At 33.5% G+C, this 18,755-nt stretch overlaps 1 protein-coding gene and 1 long non-coding RNA gene across 3 annotated transcripts; both read left to right on the forward strand.

The window, feature by feature from the left end:
• Positions 1-861: 861 nt before the first annotated feature.
• On the forward strand, positions 862-12,249 carry LOC125369741. Of its 2 annotated transcripts, none has more exons than XR_007215440.1 (3): positions 862-1,035; positions 4,539-5,511; positions 12,013-12,249. It is a non-coding gene; the product is annotated as an uncharacterized LOC125369741 (long non-coding RNA). The 2 variants fall into 2 exon arrangements; XR_007215439.1 differs by lacking the exon at positions 12,013-12,249 and adding an exon at positions 6,148-7,644.
• Positions 12,250-14,057: 1,808 nt separating this feature from the next.
• On the forward strand, positions 14,058-14,948 carry LOC125369839. Its single transcript, XM_048373108.1, has 2 exons — positions 14,058-14,525; positions 14,616-14,948. Exons 1-2 carry the CDS (start codon positions 14,058-14,060, stop codon positions 14,946-14,948), a joined length of 801 nt encoding a protein of 266 aa, XP_048229065.1.
• Positions 14,949-18,755: the final 3,807 nt, after the last annotated feature.

Below are 18,755 nucleotides of genomic sequence, written 5' to 3' on the forward strand. Positions count from 1 at the left end.
TAGAAAAATAACCAAGCGTAAATACTCTCAGGCAAATGGGGGGAAGTAATAATAACAGAGCATTAAAAGCCAACCTGTCTTGCCCAAGAAAGACAGAGTTGACCAAGTCTACATTCCACTAACTAGGAGTCTCAAAAAGTGTGTTATTAGTCCGACTCTAGCCGAAGAGTCACTATAAAAAAATAGTCATTTAGCGACCACATTTAGCTACCACAACAACCACTTAGGGACCATTTTGCTTCCACTTGGAGACCAAATTAAATTTTTTTTTTAAATTTGCGACTACATTGCGACTGAATAGTGACCACAGTCATAGTGACCAACTATAGTGGTCGCTAACTGTCTTGCCAAAATTTAGCGGAAAACATAGCGACCACTTTGAGACCACATGTGTGATCTCTAATTTTAAGACCACATCAAGTGTTCACTAATCTGTTTTAGCTATCACTTAAAGACCTGTCTTGTGATCTCTAATTTAGAGACTAAAGATGTGATCTCTATTTTAATTGTTAGGATTCTATTGTAATAATAATAATTTAATAATAATAACTAAATACAAAAGTAATAATAAATAATAATACAATAGTAAGCAACATATTTTATAAAAAATATTATTTTATCAAATATAGAATTAATTAAAATAATATATATAATTAAAAAATTAACAACATACTAGTTAATATTATTTTTGAATTTTATATTTATTGATTTATATAAAATATAATATTATATAATAAATATATATATATATATATATATATATATATATATATATATATATATATATATATGACTTTAATTAAAACTGTAGAAGTGGTACTGTTTTAGCTTAATTAGCGACCACATTAGAAATCAGTATATGTGGTCGCTAACCTTATAAGTAATATCGATAATAATCCCTCCTCTCTTCTCCAATTGCAAATTAACTCAAAACACCAAAATCTCTAGATCCCAAATTCTTATCTACAGATGATTGGTAGCTCCACCACCCTCCGCCAAGGTCTGTCGTGCAACGTCATCTCTCTCTCTCTTCAAGTGAGTTTTCGTGTCTCTCTTTACTCATCAGAATGTGGTAAATATGTCCTCCTCTCTCTTGATTATGGCTTCTATATATCATTTTTCTTATGTCCTTCCTCTTTTTTCTGAGATAGTATGCGACATAGGTCAAAAGAATGTATAGGTCTCAACCATAAAGTTCGTATTTAAGGAAAAAGTTTGCTATTGACATATTTTCTTCTATTTTTTTCCTTTTTCTTTTGGAGTATATCATTTTTTTTTCTGATTTACTTGTTCTTTCTTTTATATAAAATCGTAAAATACATCTTGTATACTCTTATATACAGACTATATATTTTATTACAAAACTTTACTTGCTTCTTTTTTCAGATGCATAATTTTGTTAAGACTTTAGGCTTTAGTTATGTTATTCAGGTTTTCTGTAAAAGTGTGCAATTTTGTTAAGTGCTCTTGAAGTGGTAAATGGATTATTGTAATTTTCTTTAAATCTCCTCATTCGACTTTGTGAATTTGGTATTGCTTCAATGCAATAATTCATCACGACTCATATTTTTCTTAATTGAATAACACCTTTTGCAGCTACTAGGCATTCTGAGAGTGAGGCAAAAAGCTACCATTCATCATGAATTTTTTTGTGTGTTTAAACTACAATCTTATAGGAATACAAGTGAATAAAGCGTTGTTTTTATGTTATCTTGATGAGAAGAATGACATCTGATTGCAAATGGCAAAAAAAGAAAAGAAATGAATTTCCATCCTAAATTAGTCTTTAGCTGCTGGAAAAAATTAGATAAAGACTTAAGAACTTGTTAAAAGGAAAAATGAGTAATATCTAACAAATATTGAAAGATGGTGGAAGTTTCTACGGGTGCAAATGGGTTTTATTTTGGGAGATAAAAATGAATATGGATTTGATTTTATGATTGAGATTTAACTTTTCCGTTGGACTTTGTCCCAATTTACATGGCTTTGATTGTTAGTCTTTTTTTTTTCTTTTTTGTCTTCTTCTGGATTTGATACAATTCCCTATGATAATTGTGTATCTATGGTTATGTAAATTTGTTAGCTAGCAAAAGCAATGTTTGTTGAAGCATAGTAGAAAAATATTAAGCATGTTATACATGTCCTAATTACATAGTATGGTTAGGGAAGCAAAGATGTTATAGAACTAAGAGATTATTCTTTTGGAGAACTAGCAAAATCAAAAGTTAATATTTTCATGAGCCAAAAATGCGCATCAGAGTTGACTGCAATTTTAAGCAAATTCTTACACAGTATTCAACAAATTTTTTCTTCATACTTTTTTAATTGGAGTATATGATGTCATCTCTCTCTCTCTCTCTCTCTCTTATTGGTTGTTTGTTAAATAATTTGCTTAATTTGTGACTTTTGTTTATGAATTAGTATTGGTTGTGATGTGTTAAATTACTAAATTTGTGTGAATTTTGATTTCATTAAAGTTTTAGGCTTTCAAGAAAATAAGTTAACACTTCTAATAGTGCAGTACAAAGATTCTAATAGTTATGATAGTTTTCAAGAAGGTAAGTTATGAAAACTACCGGGGCTATACAATTTGCTGCTCAACAAGCTTTACTACATCCAACTCATGTAGTCAAGACACGACTGCAAGTACCTAAACATTCTGGCCTAGCCCACATTCATGGAGGTGGACTTTTTGTGTTTAAAATTATACTGAGGAATAGGTATTCATGGACTTTATAGAGATTTTGAAACTTTTGCGATTGAATCATTGCCTAGTAGAGTGCTCACTTTGACATCAATTTAAATGTCTAAAGATACGATGTTGAAATACACTGAGGAGATTAGTATGTCTGAAACTAAGCTTCTTAGCATAGCCAATAGAGTGACAGGTATGTTGTCAAGTCTAGTTTCTTATTTCCGCTTTGTTCCATTGGATGTGGTATGTACTATTTGTTCGTTATCTCTATTATATGCTTTCTTTTAGGAAATAACTGTTGTTGTATGTTAACTTGATTCTATTACTTGCTTTTGATACAGTCCCCAACATATGCACTTAGGTAGGGTGTATAATGGGGCTGCACAACATATAATTTGGAGGTATTCTTCTAATTTGTGCCCATGATCCATCATTAAACAATACATTGTAATTGAACTTAATTACTTTCCCTCTCTCCATTCCTTGATTTTAATTTACATTTAACAATTGTAAAATTATTAAAATTTATGCATATTTATTTTTAAATTTGAGTTGCTGAAATATTGAGCTTGAACTTAAATATAATGTTTTTGTAGTTATTCTAAACTACTTTATTTTTTGGATAAATATCAAATGATATGAGAGAAATGAGCTCTTATAATCTTGTATATTTTTATTAAAATTAGATAATATGATAGTTATTTAAATTTGATTTGGATGTAATATATTATTATTCTTTTAATGAAATAACTTTGATTATGTATTAATTTTAATTTTTAATATTTACTTTTTAAAATTAAAAACTAAAAAATATAATTATACCAAAATTAGACATCAATAGATTATTTGGAATTGTAAAAAAAAGCATAAATTGTAATAAAATATCAATTAGAAATTAGATTTTAAAATAAAATTGGAGACCAATTTAGTTACGACATGTGGTAGTCTCTAAATTTAGCTACCACATGTGATGGTCTCTAACTTTAGCTACCACATGTTACAATCGTTAAGTGGTCTCTATTTTATCTCTAATCTCCTATTATTCTTAATTAGCGACCACATGGGTTATGATCGCTATTTAGAGACCATACAATGTGGTTGCTAAGTGATCTCCCATGTTAGTACTATATTAACTAATTGGAGACTAAATAACAACCACAAGCGGGGTAGCAAAATAGAGAATATAAGTTCTGATTGCTATTTTTAGAGACCATACAGCTTTGTGGTCGCTATTTTTTTTATTGACCACAAATTGTGATCTCTAAGCGGTTGCTATATGTATTTAGCGACCACTTAGAGACCACATGTGGTGGTCTTTAAATTATTATATTTTGTTTTTGTAGTGAGTTTCACCCAAGCTAGGACTCTAGTAGCAACCAAGAAGAATAGTCCTATTACAATTAGGACGGCCTATAACTATGGAGTTCCTCTCCTAATAGGATGAGGAGACCTTCAATAATTACAGGTACATGTTATTTTACACACTCATTTATACTTAAGCTACCCTTTCATAAATTACTGACTTAATCATCAAAGTGAGTGGTCGGATAACCCTGTTCTACACTTTATAACCATCTTTGTAGTTACTTCGGAGATCAGGTTAGCCTTTTCTAGTTCTTGTTGATAGCTTATCTCGTGACCGAGTTATCAATTAGGTTTGCATGGTTAGGTCAATATCTATGTTTTTAGGAAATTTTCATGCCTAAGGGGATTTATCTACTATAAGTTTACTCTTTAATTGTCTTGGTGTATTCTTACCTTAAAAATTAGTTATTTTACATGTTATTTTATATATTGCATGTTTACTAATAGTGTTCTACGTGTTTTATGCATGTAATACCAGAGTTTTGGAGTTGGAGTACCGAAATTGCAGTAAATTGGCTTAGACAGAAACCTAGTCCATCCGGCTGTTCGTCCTAAATTAGCCCCATTTCGTGAATTTTGATTCCCTTTGATGATTTTTCCCAATTTTGGTTTATTTTACTTTTTTAAGTTTATTAATTATAGGAAGGGTTGTAATAATTAGTTTTACTACTTTTCTTTATTTTATTTTTTATTTTATTTTATGTTTGGTGGATGGTTGACAAATACCTGTTGAATGATTGTAAATTAAATCGGACACCTAGACTTAGGCTCTAAAAATTGGGCTTTGCAATGTAGTTTGTAGTCCATTAGGTTAACATATTATAAATTGGGCTTTAAGTTAAAATATATTTAAACTTAGTAGGCTTTACCATGTTTAGTTAATTAAATCAACTCGTTTAAAATAGGATAACTGAATTGGGCATTGTCATGCAATTGGTAGTCCATTTAGGATAATAACTTGGTAATTAAAGCATAACTTGTAATTGGGCTAGATTAGGCGGGCTTCCTTGTGCATAATTGAGTAGTTAACTTATGATTAACAATATAAATTGGAATTAGAAGTAACTAAAATGGACTAGATTTAGCGGACCTCACATATTGTAATGCTTGATATATACAATTATTATAATGTATTTATAGGGAATAGTCCATTACATAATAAAATTAAAAATAAGAATATACAAATAAGGAAGTTGGCTTCCGGATCCATCTCTTGATGTGGCAAAACTTTCTTATGGAATTTAGTACGCAACTCAATTATTAAAATCATTCTGGAGAATTACCCAGGTGGTGACTTTCTTTCTTCGCGCTAGTCTCAATGACTAGTTAGCATGTTCCTAATTATGTTGAAAAGTTTTGTAGTGTCATAGTCGCTAGAGACATTAAGGTGCGTGCCCGAAATCGCCACCCACAGGTGGGCCTTGAAAAGTCGTGCTCACAAGTACCATGAGGTATCCTATATGTTTTTTTTAGCAAACTTTTACTTTTTAATTTGTTTAATTATAAATTTTGTGTATGGTGTATAATATCCTAGAAGTTGTACTATGAAAATTATTAACCGAAATGAATGAATGTCATAAAAAAAGAAAGCAAAATATTAAAAGATTTTAAAAAAAAAATTAAATGACAAAGAAATTTAATCAAAAACTGCCTCTTATTCATGAGTTGACATTAAGCCATGGCAACGTGGCAAGAGAAGTGGTTCAAGAGTTGCTTTTAAGCAATGTCAACGCGTCAATTAAGGAAGCTCCAAAGTAGATATGAGGCCTTATTTCGCAACCAATACAACACACTTGTAGGTCCATTTCGTTTGAGGAGCACGCTAAAAGGATTATAAAGTTATTATGTATTACATTCTTAATATAGTTAACAAGTTATGCAAAAATCCAATATGTTTTGTTATTTTCAAGGGAGGGCTAAAACTGCACCCTTAAGAAAAGTCTGAATGTTCCATAAGACCCACATGGCCAAAGACACTAACAGATCGAGATGATATGTAGATGATCGCGCCATAAAAGTTGTAAGAGCATAATATCTTTAAATATCAATCACTAGTTTATTAAATATTATATTCAATAACTATGCAGGAAAGCCTTGATGAGTGCGTAACAGAGACGTCTTATGATGAAGACAAAAAACCAGTGCCCCTGTCCTGAGAAGAGGAAGAGAGAATATTTTTAGAGACAGTTCAGACTCTATTATATAGTAGATATGTATATAGGATAGGTAAGAATAAGATGTCTATGTATCACTTTAAAGCCTCGTCCTCCACAGCTATGCTAGTGGGATTGACAACCAACATCTTTGAGATCCTAAAGACACTACTTTCAGTTGGTATAACAATTACAGGAGAAAGATGAGTGTATCCATGTGTTAGAGACCACTTTTAAGGACTGAGTGTGCTAGTTGGTAAAGAGATGATAAATAACACTCAACAATATGTATCAAGATCTACCTTTTGGCGAGTCGTGAGTTCTACTATTTCCTAACTACATTTTGACTTTGTGATCTGGGAGGGTAAGTAGCCCCATTGGTACTAAAACTATGCGTCATAGAAATTGGTACCAAAGTTTTAATTTTTTTTCTTTTCAGTACCTCAACTTCAATTTTCGTTACAGAGTAAGGTACGCATTAAGGATCCGGCTAATTTTTACTGAGCTGAATGGTAGAGCTCCGCATCACCAACTTTGTAATTGATCCAGTCAGACTTAAGTTGACAGTTAAGCTCCTCTTTCCACATAAGCTCCCCATCCCTATAATTGATTCCAAATGTGTAATAAAACCCCAATTTCAATAGTTAAAATCCCTAAAATCGATTTTACTCCAAACTCTATTTACCTCACAATCATTGCCCTAGACTAGAAAAGTTCAGTTGTTGACGAAGCTCATGGAAGACGAAGAACTTGGTGATGCTTGTAGCGTCCTTAATATTGAAGAGTTTGCATTTAGAGGAGAGGTATCGCATTGTGGATGTGGAATCCCAATAAAGCTTTATGTGTCAAGGACTGTAAGGAACCTAGATCAAAAATTCTAGGGATGCACTCATCAGATAAGTAATGATTTAGTTCTTGCTACCTTTTTTATGGTTAGTGGTGAGTAATCAATGTGGAAGAAGCTTCAGTGTTAGTGATGAGTGATTTATGTGTTTGTTTATCTAGGAGGACACTATGAGTTCTTTAAGTGGCATGATGAATGGGTGAATGATAGGACAAAATTAAAAAATATTTCCCTTTAATGCTTGGGGAGCTTAGGAAGTTAAATGCCAATATGGAAGCTTTTCAATATCAGAGTAAGGAAGAAGTTATTACAGCTTTGAATATGGAACGTAAGAGAGAAATTGTCGAACTACAAATGAAGGTTAAGAAAATAATGAAGGAATTAGCATCTATGAAGTGCAGTAGAATCTGTATAAGATAGGATTTTATGTTTTGGTTGGAGTGATTGTGTGCAAGATGTATATGAGTTAGGGGTAGGGTACCAATGCTAGTAGCCTTTTGACATTGTACTGATTTTGATATGTAATGTTATCTTGGCAGGAAAGTATTGTACTAAGCATTTTGGTTATGTTAAAGGGAGCAAACTATTTATATTAATGGTTGTGCTATTAAGACATACAATTTTGTTGTGCAATTTCGGTTCAAAAAATTATTGTGTTGTGCAATGTGGTATGATGTCAAATGTGATATTATCTATGCAAAGGTAAATGGTAAAGGAAGTAAAGCAAACATTAGGATTAGAAGAACAATGAATAAAATATATGTTGCAACTAGCAAAAATAATTACTGATCATTAATTAAATATGACTTTACAAACAAAATAGTGTGTGTTGAACTCATGTGCACTATTGTATTACATAATGCAAAAAATATGACAGCAACATGTATCCAACACACAGTCATGTCTATGCAGGACCATTAAACACTGCATAGTCAAAAAAGTTGACACCACAACCATAGTAAAGGAGACACAACAAACAAAAAATAATATTTAATAGTGATGAATACATCAAAAGGCCCATATGGGTGGAATCCCATAAATCTCTATTCAAATCACATGATCAAATCTAAGAATTTTAGGTCTTCTTCCCAATCTTTAGTGCAGAGTTTCCTCCAAAACTAGGAAGCATCAAGCTTTTGTTTTCCTTTCTCTGCATCAATTGGATTCTTCTTTATAGCACCACTAGTGTTCTGTATATGCTTATGTGGTTGGATTTTGACTTGTCTAGGAGTCTTAAACTGTTACTTTCTCTTAGGTTGCTGCTTTCCAACATCTGGAGGAGTGGGTTATGTAATAATGGTAGATGCAATTTGTGATTGAACAAATCCAAATACAGCAGGCAGCTCATTGAGAAGATCATTGATGCTCTTGGTTTTACTGACCAATCTGCTCTCTAGAGATGCAGGAATACCTAGGATCCTTTATGTCCAAGTATCTCTATAATCATCCAGGCTCACCATATGAGCAGGTATTCCTAGATCAATTGTATTAGATTGACTTGGTCTTAGTGTATTATTTTATAATTGTAAACACGTCAGAGACAATCAGATCTAAATATGATCTATACAGAAGTCATATCTAATTGTGATTAATCATAGTTTAAATATACCTATGCACTAGGTATAATAGGTGACAAAGCTGCAAAAGTGGAAGATATTCCCCTTGGCTCATCATTAAACACCTTCTCTTCAACTCCAGCTGCATACTCTTCAAGTATGCTATCAAATCTAGTTGTATGCTCTTCAGGTATGCTATCATTTGCATCCATATTAACATGTTCAATAGTCTCTTCATTAGTATTTATCCTTCTTTTCACCTATTAAATCAAAGACACCATAAGTATAAGCAATTGTAAATAAAAAGCAACATGTCAATATTAGAAAGCTCACAGAAAGCTTTTGTCTTCTTGGTTGGCCAGGTTGTTTTATTCTTTTAGGCTGAGAATTTTGCTTCTTGCCAAGTTCATGATATCTTTTGTTGTGACCTTTAGCACCACACATAATGCATGTCATGACAGCCCCTTTTTAGTCACTTTTCCATTCTTAATCAATGATGCCATTTCATCTTCTTCCAGCCTCTTTCTGGTTTAATTTCTATACTTTTTAAGCTTAATAGGTACTAGTGGTGGAAGAACAGGTGGGGCTGTAGCTTTAGGCCAGAATCTTTACTAATTGTTGGTAAAATCATGTGTTGGTAAGTCTTTTAAAATGTTGCGACCTTGTAACAATCAGCCAAATAAGACTCAGGGTTTTCATTCCTATACCAAAAAGCACATATGGCACGGCAGCAGGTAATTCCTATCAACTCCCACCTCTTACAGGTACAAGTTATTTCCTTCTTATCAATAACAAATTGCCCTCCAAGCCCTACTACTTAATACCTTTCTCCTCCTGGCCATTTTGTTTTGTACATCTAACAGAGTTTCTTCCCCTTCTCTAACTTTTCTATTATTTTAGGACAATAAGAACTAGCTATCCTACTCATTGCATCTCTCTTCCTATAAATCCTCTTCATAAGCTTAGTTATAATTATTTTGTTCATTATGATCACTCCCTTTGTCCTAGCATCAAGTATAAAACTATTAAAACAATCACTTAAGTTGTTTAGCAACATGTCACAGCTAGTTGTTGTGCCAAAGTTAGATCTAGTCCAATGCTATGGAGGTACGCTATTCAAGTAGTTGCGAGCCTATTTATTTTCAGTAGCTAGTTTATCCATTATCTTATGATATAATTGCACATAACTAGACCTAGCTGCCCCCAAAAAATATTCCTTAAGTTTTAAATTATTGAATTTTTTCTTGAAGTTTCTCTTAATATGTCTCACACAAAACCTATGCCCGGAGTTAGGGAACAATTCTTTAATAGCAAGAATAAGGCCCTATATGTAAAACACAAATAAAACACATAAATAAAAAATATAATTAATAAACCACAAAAAAATGCTCTAATATTAATTTTTCTTTTTTGCAAAATGCAAATAAGAGACATATACCTTCTGACTGTCGCTCATGAAGACCCAATGATGACTATTATTCAGTTCTAAATCATTTGTAAGCAGCTTAAAGAACCACTTCCCATTCTTTTTATTTTCTTTCTGAGCTACAGCCCAAGCCACGGCATATATGTAGTCATTTGCATCAATGGCAATGGTTGCTAGCAATTATCCCCCAAAAGCACCCTTCAGCCAACAACCATCAAGTGAGATCAAAGGTCTGTGTTCCTTAAAACCTTCTTTCAGAGCTTTAAAACACACATACATTCCTTTAAATATTGTTTTCTCTAAGTCTAAAATAACTGTTGACCCAGGATTACTTCTTAACAATTCTAATTTGTAGTCATGCAATCTTGAGAGTTGCTCTTTCTCATTCCCATCTATATACTTCAATGCAATATTCCTAGCTCTCCATGTCCTAATTCTATAAACCTCAACTTCAAGATCTCCCTTAACAGCTGCAATCATCCCTTCAATTGCCCATGTTGGATCAACTCTAAATCTTTCAACATATGTCATAGCTATCCACTTCCTATTGACATGCCTGTTATACTACTCCCTTGTACAAGTATGCTTAAAATTGGGAGACTTAATCTGTATAGCAGTTTTGTCAATGTTGTTGAGGTATGCCTATATAAAAAAACACACAACTAGCCCGACTTCTTTACATTTGGCCTTGCACTTCTGTTTAGTATTGGGTCCAAAAATTACCCGAGTCCTACTCTTAATATAAGCTTACTTCACAACTTTTTTGAATTGCTTGAATGATGTAAAAGGCATACCAATCTTTAAGTCAGGATTAGCCATATATGTTTCTTCACTAAAAACAGGCCACTTTGCCCTAATTGAATTAGCATCACTGTCATCACTTGACGATGGCAGAGAGACAAGCTCGTCTAATGGCAAATAATATGTCTCATTTGAATCTGTGTCCCCCACATGGGCACTCTGCTCACTATTGTTAGCCCTTGTTGGCTTTTTCCTATCCCTCTCTAGCTCCTTATCAAAAAACATATCAAATATATGGTCATCATCTTCATCATCTTCCCTTAAATCATAATCTGAATCAACAAAGTTCGAATCCTCTGAATCACCACCACTTTCCCCCTCAATACTCTTTACTACTCTCTACATCAGTCTCTTCATTCTACTTATGTCTTTCCTCATTATATTCACTATCTTCCTCAATATCCACAATGTGATTATCTACTTATTTCTGATTATGTTCAACCTCATTTATCTGAGCATATATATGCATAATTTTACTCGCATCCACAAACATAAACATCTCTATTGCATCTGGATTAGTGTGTAAGTCCCTAAATCCATTACTGTAATTCTTCTTAGGATGCTTCTAAAATACTTGCTTCTCATTAAATACCAGCCCCAGCTCCCTTGTCATTCTAGTAATTTCTAATTTAGAAATCTTATCAGAGGTACAAAAGTCAATCCAACATGATTTTTCCACTACTATCTACTGTAAAACTATGCCATTATATACTAAAGTACTCATTGTCAACTACACAGAAAGCCAACAAAAAATGAACATTACCAAAAATAATCACAAAACAAGCTTCTTAATTTAATAAAGTTCAGTAACAACTCTTTCTCAAATCCAACTATTAAAGCCCTAATTCATATGCAATAAAAACCTAATGAATCAGAACCACATTGCAAAATTTGAGTCACATAGGTATCAAACAAACATAACAGCTTCTATTTCTTATCCAAATGTCAAGTTAAATCGAAAAAAATTAGTATGAGTCAAACACTTACTATATTGGGAGTGTTCTCCACCTTCGTCCCTCAAACACCAATCGAGGGTCATTCTCCTTGATTTCCTTTACATTTATCAATGAAAAGTGATAGATCATAAATAGTTATACTTATTGTGTTTAATTCCCTTACATTTTGATTGGATAATGTGCTTAATTGTGGAAATTGTGTTTATTCTGACCTAGGTGGTGAAATATCAAGGATTGAGTAGAATTCAGCCTAAAGACATGTTTTAAGGCATCATTTGTCAGAAACCAAGTCTTTTGGAGGAAGAGAAAAAATTTGTGCAGAAGGTCATTTTCAATAAGGCGTGACCACGCCTTACAATCCGTGAGCTGCTGGAATCTGTAGAAGAGAATTTCGAATTTTCAAGTTAAATTCGTGGTGGAACAACTTTTATGTTATTTTCTTTATTTTGGAGGTGCTGGATAAAGAAAACTGACTCCCATACTATTTAGGATTTTATTTGTTTGGATTACCCTTTATCTTATCCTTCCTTATAGGGATAAGATCATATAGGAAGTTTATTTCTTTTTGGATAAAGATTATCTTATTAGGGTTTAGGTTTGACTTCCTATATAAAGAGGCTAGTTCTACAAAGTAAAGGACGGCTGAGAGTGCTTTTATTTATTATTTTTCTTCTTCTGTTATTTTCTTGTGAATTTCTACTCCACCATATGTGGCCAAGTTTTTAGTTTCTGATTCAAGAGTGAATAAATTCCAATTTTGATTTGTGAGGCTTTATGCTTAATAAAATTCTTCTTTAATTCAAGTATTCTTTATTTCTTGTTTTAATTATTTATGAATTTTTGATATTGATTGAACTAACGACTCAATTTTTATATTGATTTTTCTATTGCTAAACTTTGAGTTTGTGATCCGTAATTGTCATGAACGATTGACACAAGTAGCGAGGAGCTGGCTCGTGTGTGTGTGATTTTGGCCTTTTCGAATTACATAGCTTGCATGATAGGCTCTAGGGAAATAAAGGAACAAGGTTAATTCAATTGCAGCTATCTCAATTAATTAATGTTGGTTTAGTCATTCTCATTTTTCTTAATGCTATCATTGAGTTGATATGGAACGCTATCGTGCCCAGTTGACTAATGGTAAATTTTGATTTGGATACTGGGTTTGAATCAATTATATTAGGAGAATTTAACTTGTTGCGGCTGTTTCGAATAAGTAGACTAAGTACTTGAAGAGAAAAATTGATATTTTAGCCTATGATCATGATTACAATTTGATGGAATTAGCACTCTTGAATTTGAAGTTTGTTAAGATTGATTTTTATTTACTTTAATAGTCAGCCTTCATTATTTTCTGTTTATTTATAATTTTGGTTCAAACATTCAAAATCCCCCCATTTTTATTTAACTTTGAGAAGCTATTCACATTGGTTCCCTTGGGATTCGACTTGGTTTCACTATTTCTACAAGTATTTAGGAAAATCAGTAATTTACTTTGAAGGGCTTCGACAACCTGTTCAAATTTGGCGTCGTTGTCGGGGAGCCTATTTTAGTTTCTCATTGTTTAATTTATTTTTTTATGACTCGTTCTTCTCAAGCTATTGAGTTGCAGTATAATCCTGAAATTGAGAAGACAACGCGTCGATTAAGAAAGGAGACTAAGCAAAGAAAAATTTGTCTCATAGAAGAATTTGAGATAGATTTGGCTATTAGTGACACATCTATTTTTCAAGAAGTTACAGAAAATATGGAGAATAGAACTCTCAAAGAGCTAGCCGCGCCGGATTTGAATCAACAACCTTTATGCATTACATTTCCAAATATTGCAGTTGATTTTGAATTAAAATCTGGCTTAACTTACTTACTCCCTTCTTTTTATGGATGTATAGGTGAAGATCCTCATAAACACTTGAAAGAATTCCATATTGTATGCTCCGGAATGAAGCCACATGGTGTGACCGAAGAGCAAATAAATCTTAGAGCTTTTCCATTTTCTTTGAAGGATAAAGCAGAAGATTGACTCTATTATCTACCCTCTGGTTCAATAACAACATGGAATGAGATGAAAAGATTGTTCTAGATAAGTTTTTCCCTGCACCAAGAGCTGCCAATATTAGAGAAGAAATTTATGGCATAACACAATTCACTAGAGAAACATTGTATGAGTATTGAGAGAGGTTCAAGCAACTATGTGCTAGTTGCCCCCATCAACAATTTCTCAACAACTCTTAATCCAATACTTCTATGAAGGATTGTTGCCAATGGATAGAAGTATGATTGATACAGTAACTGGTGGAGCTTTGGTAGACAAGACACCTGAAGAAGCCAAGCAATTGATTTCAAACATGGCTGAAAATTCTCAGCAATTTGGTACAAGAGCTGATGGAGCTACTAGGCGAGTTAATGAGGCAAGCACTAAAAATATTGAAAATCAAATTTCTAATTTAACTACTTTGGTTTGTCAAATGGCTGTAGGGCAATTGCAAATGGCAAAAATTAGTGGAATATGCTCAGTTCAAGGACATCCCATTGATATGTGCCCAACATTGCAACAAGACTTGATGCAAGAGGCTAATGCTTTAGGCGGGTTTACTGGTCAATCTCAAAGGAAGTATGACCCCTTTTCCAATCAATATAATCCTGGATGGAGAGATCATCTGAATTTGAGCTATGGAAACCAAGGAGGACAACAAAATTATCCTTCCCAGAATTTCATTAGACCACCTCAAGTTCTCTAAAAACCTCAAGCTTCAAATTTAGGTATGTCTTTGGAAGATATTGTTAAAAATCTTGCTAACAATGCTCTTCAATTTCAACAGGAAACAAGGTCAAGCATTCAGAATTTAGGCAATCAAATTACTCAATTGGCTACGTCGATTAGTAAATTAGAGGCTCAAAATTCTAGAAAACTACCTTCACAACTAGAGATAAACCAAAAGGAGAATGTTAGTGTAATTTTTTTAGGAAGTGGAAAGGAGATTCCTTCAGGGTCGATTCCACTTAAGAAAAGTGAACCGAGCAAGGAAAAGGAAGAAGAAGCTTCCTCTAAAGCATCACATGGGATAAAATTCGATCCTTCTCTATCTCTTTCATCTCGCACTCCATTGCCTCCTTTTCCTAGTAGATTAGCTAAGCCAAAAGAAGATGAGTAAGAAAAGGAGATCTTGGATACATTTAGGAAGGTGGAGATAAATATCCCATAATTGGATGCTATAAAGCAAATTCCTAAATATGCAAAATTCCTAAATATGCACAAACAAAAGAAGGATGAAGGAAAAAGGAGAAAATGGTGGTAAGTAAGAATGTGTCGGCTATCTTGCAAAAGAATATGCCAGAAAAATGCAAGGATCCAGGTATGTTTCCATTACCTTGTGTTATTGGTAATACGAAAATTGAGCGTGCCATGTTAGACTTAGGAGCTTCTATTAATGTCATGCCATTTTCTATTTATCAAGATTTGAAACTAAATGACTTGCAAAAGACTGGTGCAGTGATTCAATTAGCTGATCGTTCTTTCATTCATCCCCTTGGGGTTGTTGAAGATGTTTTGGTGCAGGTTAATAAGCTCATATTTCCTATCAACTTTTACATTTTGGAAATGGATGGTAATTTCTCATCAAAATCAGCCTCGATTTTTTTAGGACGACCATTCATTAAAACTGCTAAGACAAAGATTAATGTAGATGAGGGTACTCTCTCCATAGAGTTTAATAGAGAGATTGTTAAATTTGATATTTTTGATGCAATAAAATATCCTAATGATGTACATTCTCTTTGCCATATTAATGTGATTGATCCAATTGTGCAGGAAGTTTTTGCAAAAGAAAGTGTTGGTGATGAGCAAGAATTAGATGCACAATCTAATTTAGAAGGAATTGATTATGAGATTGGTGTAGAAGAATTATTTTCAACAACATTATCTAAACCAACAAATTTCAATGCTGAAATTTCTAATACTAATAACAAGATTTACCTTCAATTGTGCAGACACCAAAACTGGAATTAAAAGCTTTACCGGATCACCTAAAATACGTGTATTTAGGTGATGGTGAAATATTGCCTGTCATCATCTCAAAAGGACTAACAATGAAATAGGAAGGAAGATTGGTTAAAGCCTTGAGGGAATACAAGGTTGCAATTGGTTGGACTTTAGCTGACATAAAAGGCATTAATCCATCAATTTGCATGCATAGGATTTTGCTAGAGGATGATGCTAAACCATCAAAGGAACCATAAAGGAGGTTGAACCCAACCATAAAAGAAGTTGTCATGAAAGAGATACTCAAGTTGTTGGATGCAGGTATAATCTACCCAATCTCAGATAGCAAATGGGCAAGTCTAATTCATGTTGTCCCCAAGAAAACTGGAATGACTGTGGTAAGGATTTGAACAATGAACTTGTACCAATGCATGTACAAAATGGTTGGAGAATGTGTATAGATTTTAGGAAGCTTAATCAAGTGACTATAAAATATCATTTTCCCTTACCTTTCATTGACCAAATGTTAGAACGATTGGCAGGCAAATCTTTTTTCTGTTTTCTTGATGGCTTGTCAGGATTTTATCAAGTTCCTGTTGCACAAGAAGATCAGGAAAAGACAACATTCGCTTGTCCTTTCGGAACCTATGCTTATATGTGAATGCCTTTTGGCCTCTGTAATGCCCAGGTGCATTTCAGAGATGCATGATGAGTATTTTTTTTCTGAATATATTGAGAAATGCATTGAAGTATTTATGGATGACTTTACTATGTATGGGGATTCATTTGATGAATGCTTAGTTAATTTAACCAAAGTTTTAAAAGATGCATAGAAACTAACTTGGTTTTAAATTATGAAAAGTGTCATTTTATGGTCACCCAAGGCATTGTATTAGGGCATGTGGTCTCCTCCAAGGGTATAGAGGTTGATAAGGCAAAAGTGGATGTAATTGCAAACTTATCATACCCTACCAATGTCAGGGAAGCGCGCTTTTTTCTTAGACATGCAGGATTTTATCACAGGTTTATCAAGGATTTCTCCAAGATTGCTTTGCCATTGACAAATTTACTGTAAAAGAAAGTTCAATTCAAGTTTGGGGAAGAATGCAGAGAGGCGTTTGAAAAGCTCAAAGATTGTTGACAAGCACACCTATTATTCAACCACCTCAGTGAGATTTATATTTTGAAATCATGTGCGATGCAAGTAATTATGCAGTGGGAGCAGTTCTGGGGCAACGGATTGAGAAGAAAAGTCATGTCATCTATTATGCTTCCAGGACCCTAAATTCCACCCAATGCAATTACTCCACCATAAAAAAAGGAGCTTTTATCAATTGTTTTTGCTTTGGATAAATTTTGATCTTATGTGCTTGGTTCTAAAGTTATTGTGTATTCTGATCATGCAGCTTTGAAGTATCTTTTAGCAAAGAAAGAATCAAAACCAAGGCTAATTCAGTGGATTTTGCTTCTTCAAGAGTTTAACTTGAAAATCAAAGATAGAAAAGGAGTGGAGAATTCTATTGCAAACCTCTTGAGTAGGTTGAAAAGGGAATAAGATGACCTACCTTTCAATGACAACTTTCTGGATGAACATTTGTTCCAACTCAAGGGTATGATTCCTTGGTATGCAGACATGGTCAATTATTTAGTCACAAGAAATCTACCTCATTGTCTCAGTAAGTCTAGGAAAGCAAAGATAAAGAGTGAGTATAAGTATTATGTTTGGGATGAGCCCTTCTTATGGAAATTTTGTTCCGATCAAGTGATTAAAAGATGTGTGCCTGAAAATGAATTCCAATCTATTTTAGCCTTTTGCCATGATTATACATGTGGAGGACATTTTGGACCTAGACGGACCGCTAGGAGAATCTTAGATTGTGGGTTATATTGGGAAACTTTATTTAAAGATGCATATCAATTTTGCAAGAGTTGTGAGAGATGTCAAAGAGTAGGAGCACTAACACGTAAGAATGAAATGCCTCAAGTTCCAATTCTTATTTGTGAAATATTTGATGTATGGGGCATCGATTTTATGGGTCCTTTACCCTCTTCTTGTGGTTTTTCATATATACTTTTGGTTGTGGATTATGTATCAAAATGGGTGGAAGCTAAAGCCACCAAAATTGATGACACTCAAGCTGTTGTAGGTTTTATCAAGGCTAACATCTTTAATGGGTTTGGGATTCCAAGTGCAATCGTTAGTGATCAAGGAACTCATTTTTGCAATAGATCGGTTGCAGCTTTGATGAAGAAGTACGAAGTGAATCACAGAGTAGCCACCGCATATCATCCTCAAACCAATAGACAAGCCAAAGTTTCCAATAGAGAAGTTAAATCCATCTTGGAGAAAACGGTGAATCCAAGAAGAAAGAATTGGAGCCTTCGTTAGATGACACTCTTTGGGCTTACCGCACGGCTTACAAAACTCCCATAGGAATGTCCCCTTATCGGTTAGTTTTTAGTAAAGCATGTCATTTACCGATAGAGATTTAGCATAAAGCCTATTGGGCAGTTCGACAATGCAATATGAACATAGATAAAGCTGGAATGTCAAGGCTACTACAATTGCAAGAATTGGAGGAGTTGCGATTACATGCCTATGAGAATTCAAGAATTTATAAAGAAAAGTCCAAATTACTCCATGATAATATTCTTATTAGGAAACAATTTCAGATTGGTCAAAAAGTATTATTATATAATTCTCGATTGAAGCTTATGCCTGGTAAGTTTCACTCTCGATGGATCGGTCCATTTGTTGTTACTAATGTGTTTCCCTATGGTGCAGTAGAAATTAAAAGCTTGGATTCGGACAAAATTTTCAAAGTAAATGGTCATAGATTGAAGATCTTCCAGGAGGGTGAAATTGCTCCATGTCTTATTAGTTTTCCCTTGGATCGCCCTACTTATTCGAATGACTGAAATGTTTCCTCACTCCATCGAGCAAAATGACGTTAAATGAATTGCGCTATTGGGAGGCAAC

This window comes from Ricinus communis, chromosome 4, assembly GCF_019578655.1.
Source record: "Ricinus communis isolate WT05 ecotype wild-type chromosome 4, ASM1957865v1, whole genome shotgun sequence".
In the NCBI taxonomy this organism is placed as follows: domain Eukaryota; kingdom Viridiplantae; phylum Streptophyta; class Magnoliopsida; order Malpighiales; family Euphorbiaceae; genus Ricinus; species Ricinus communis.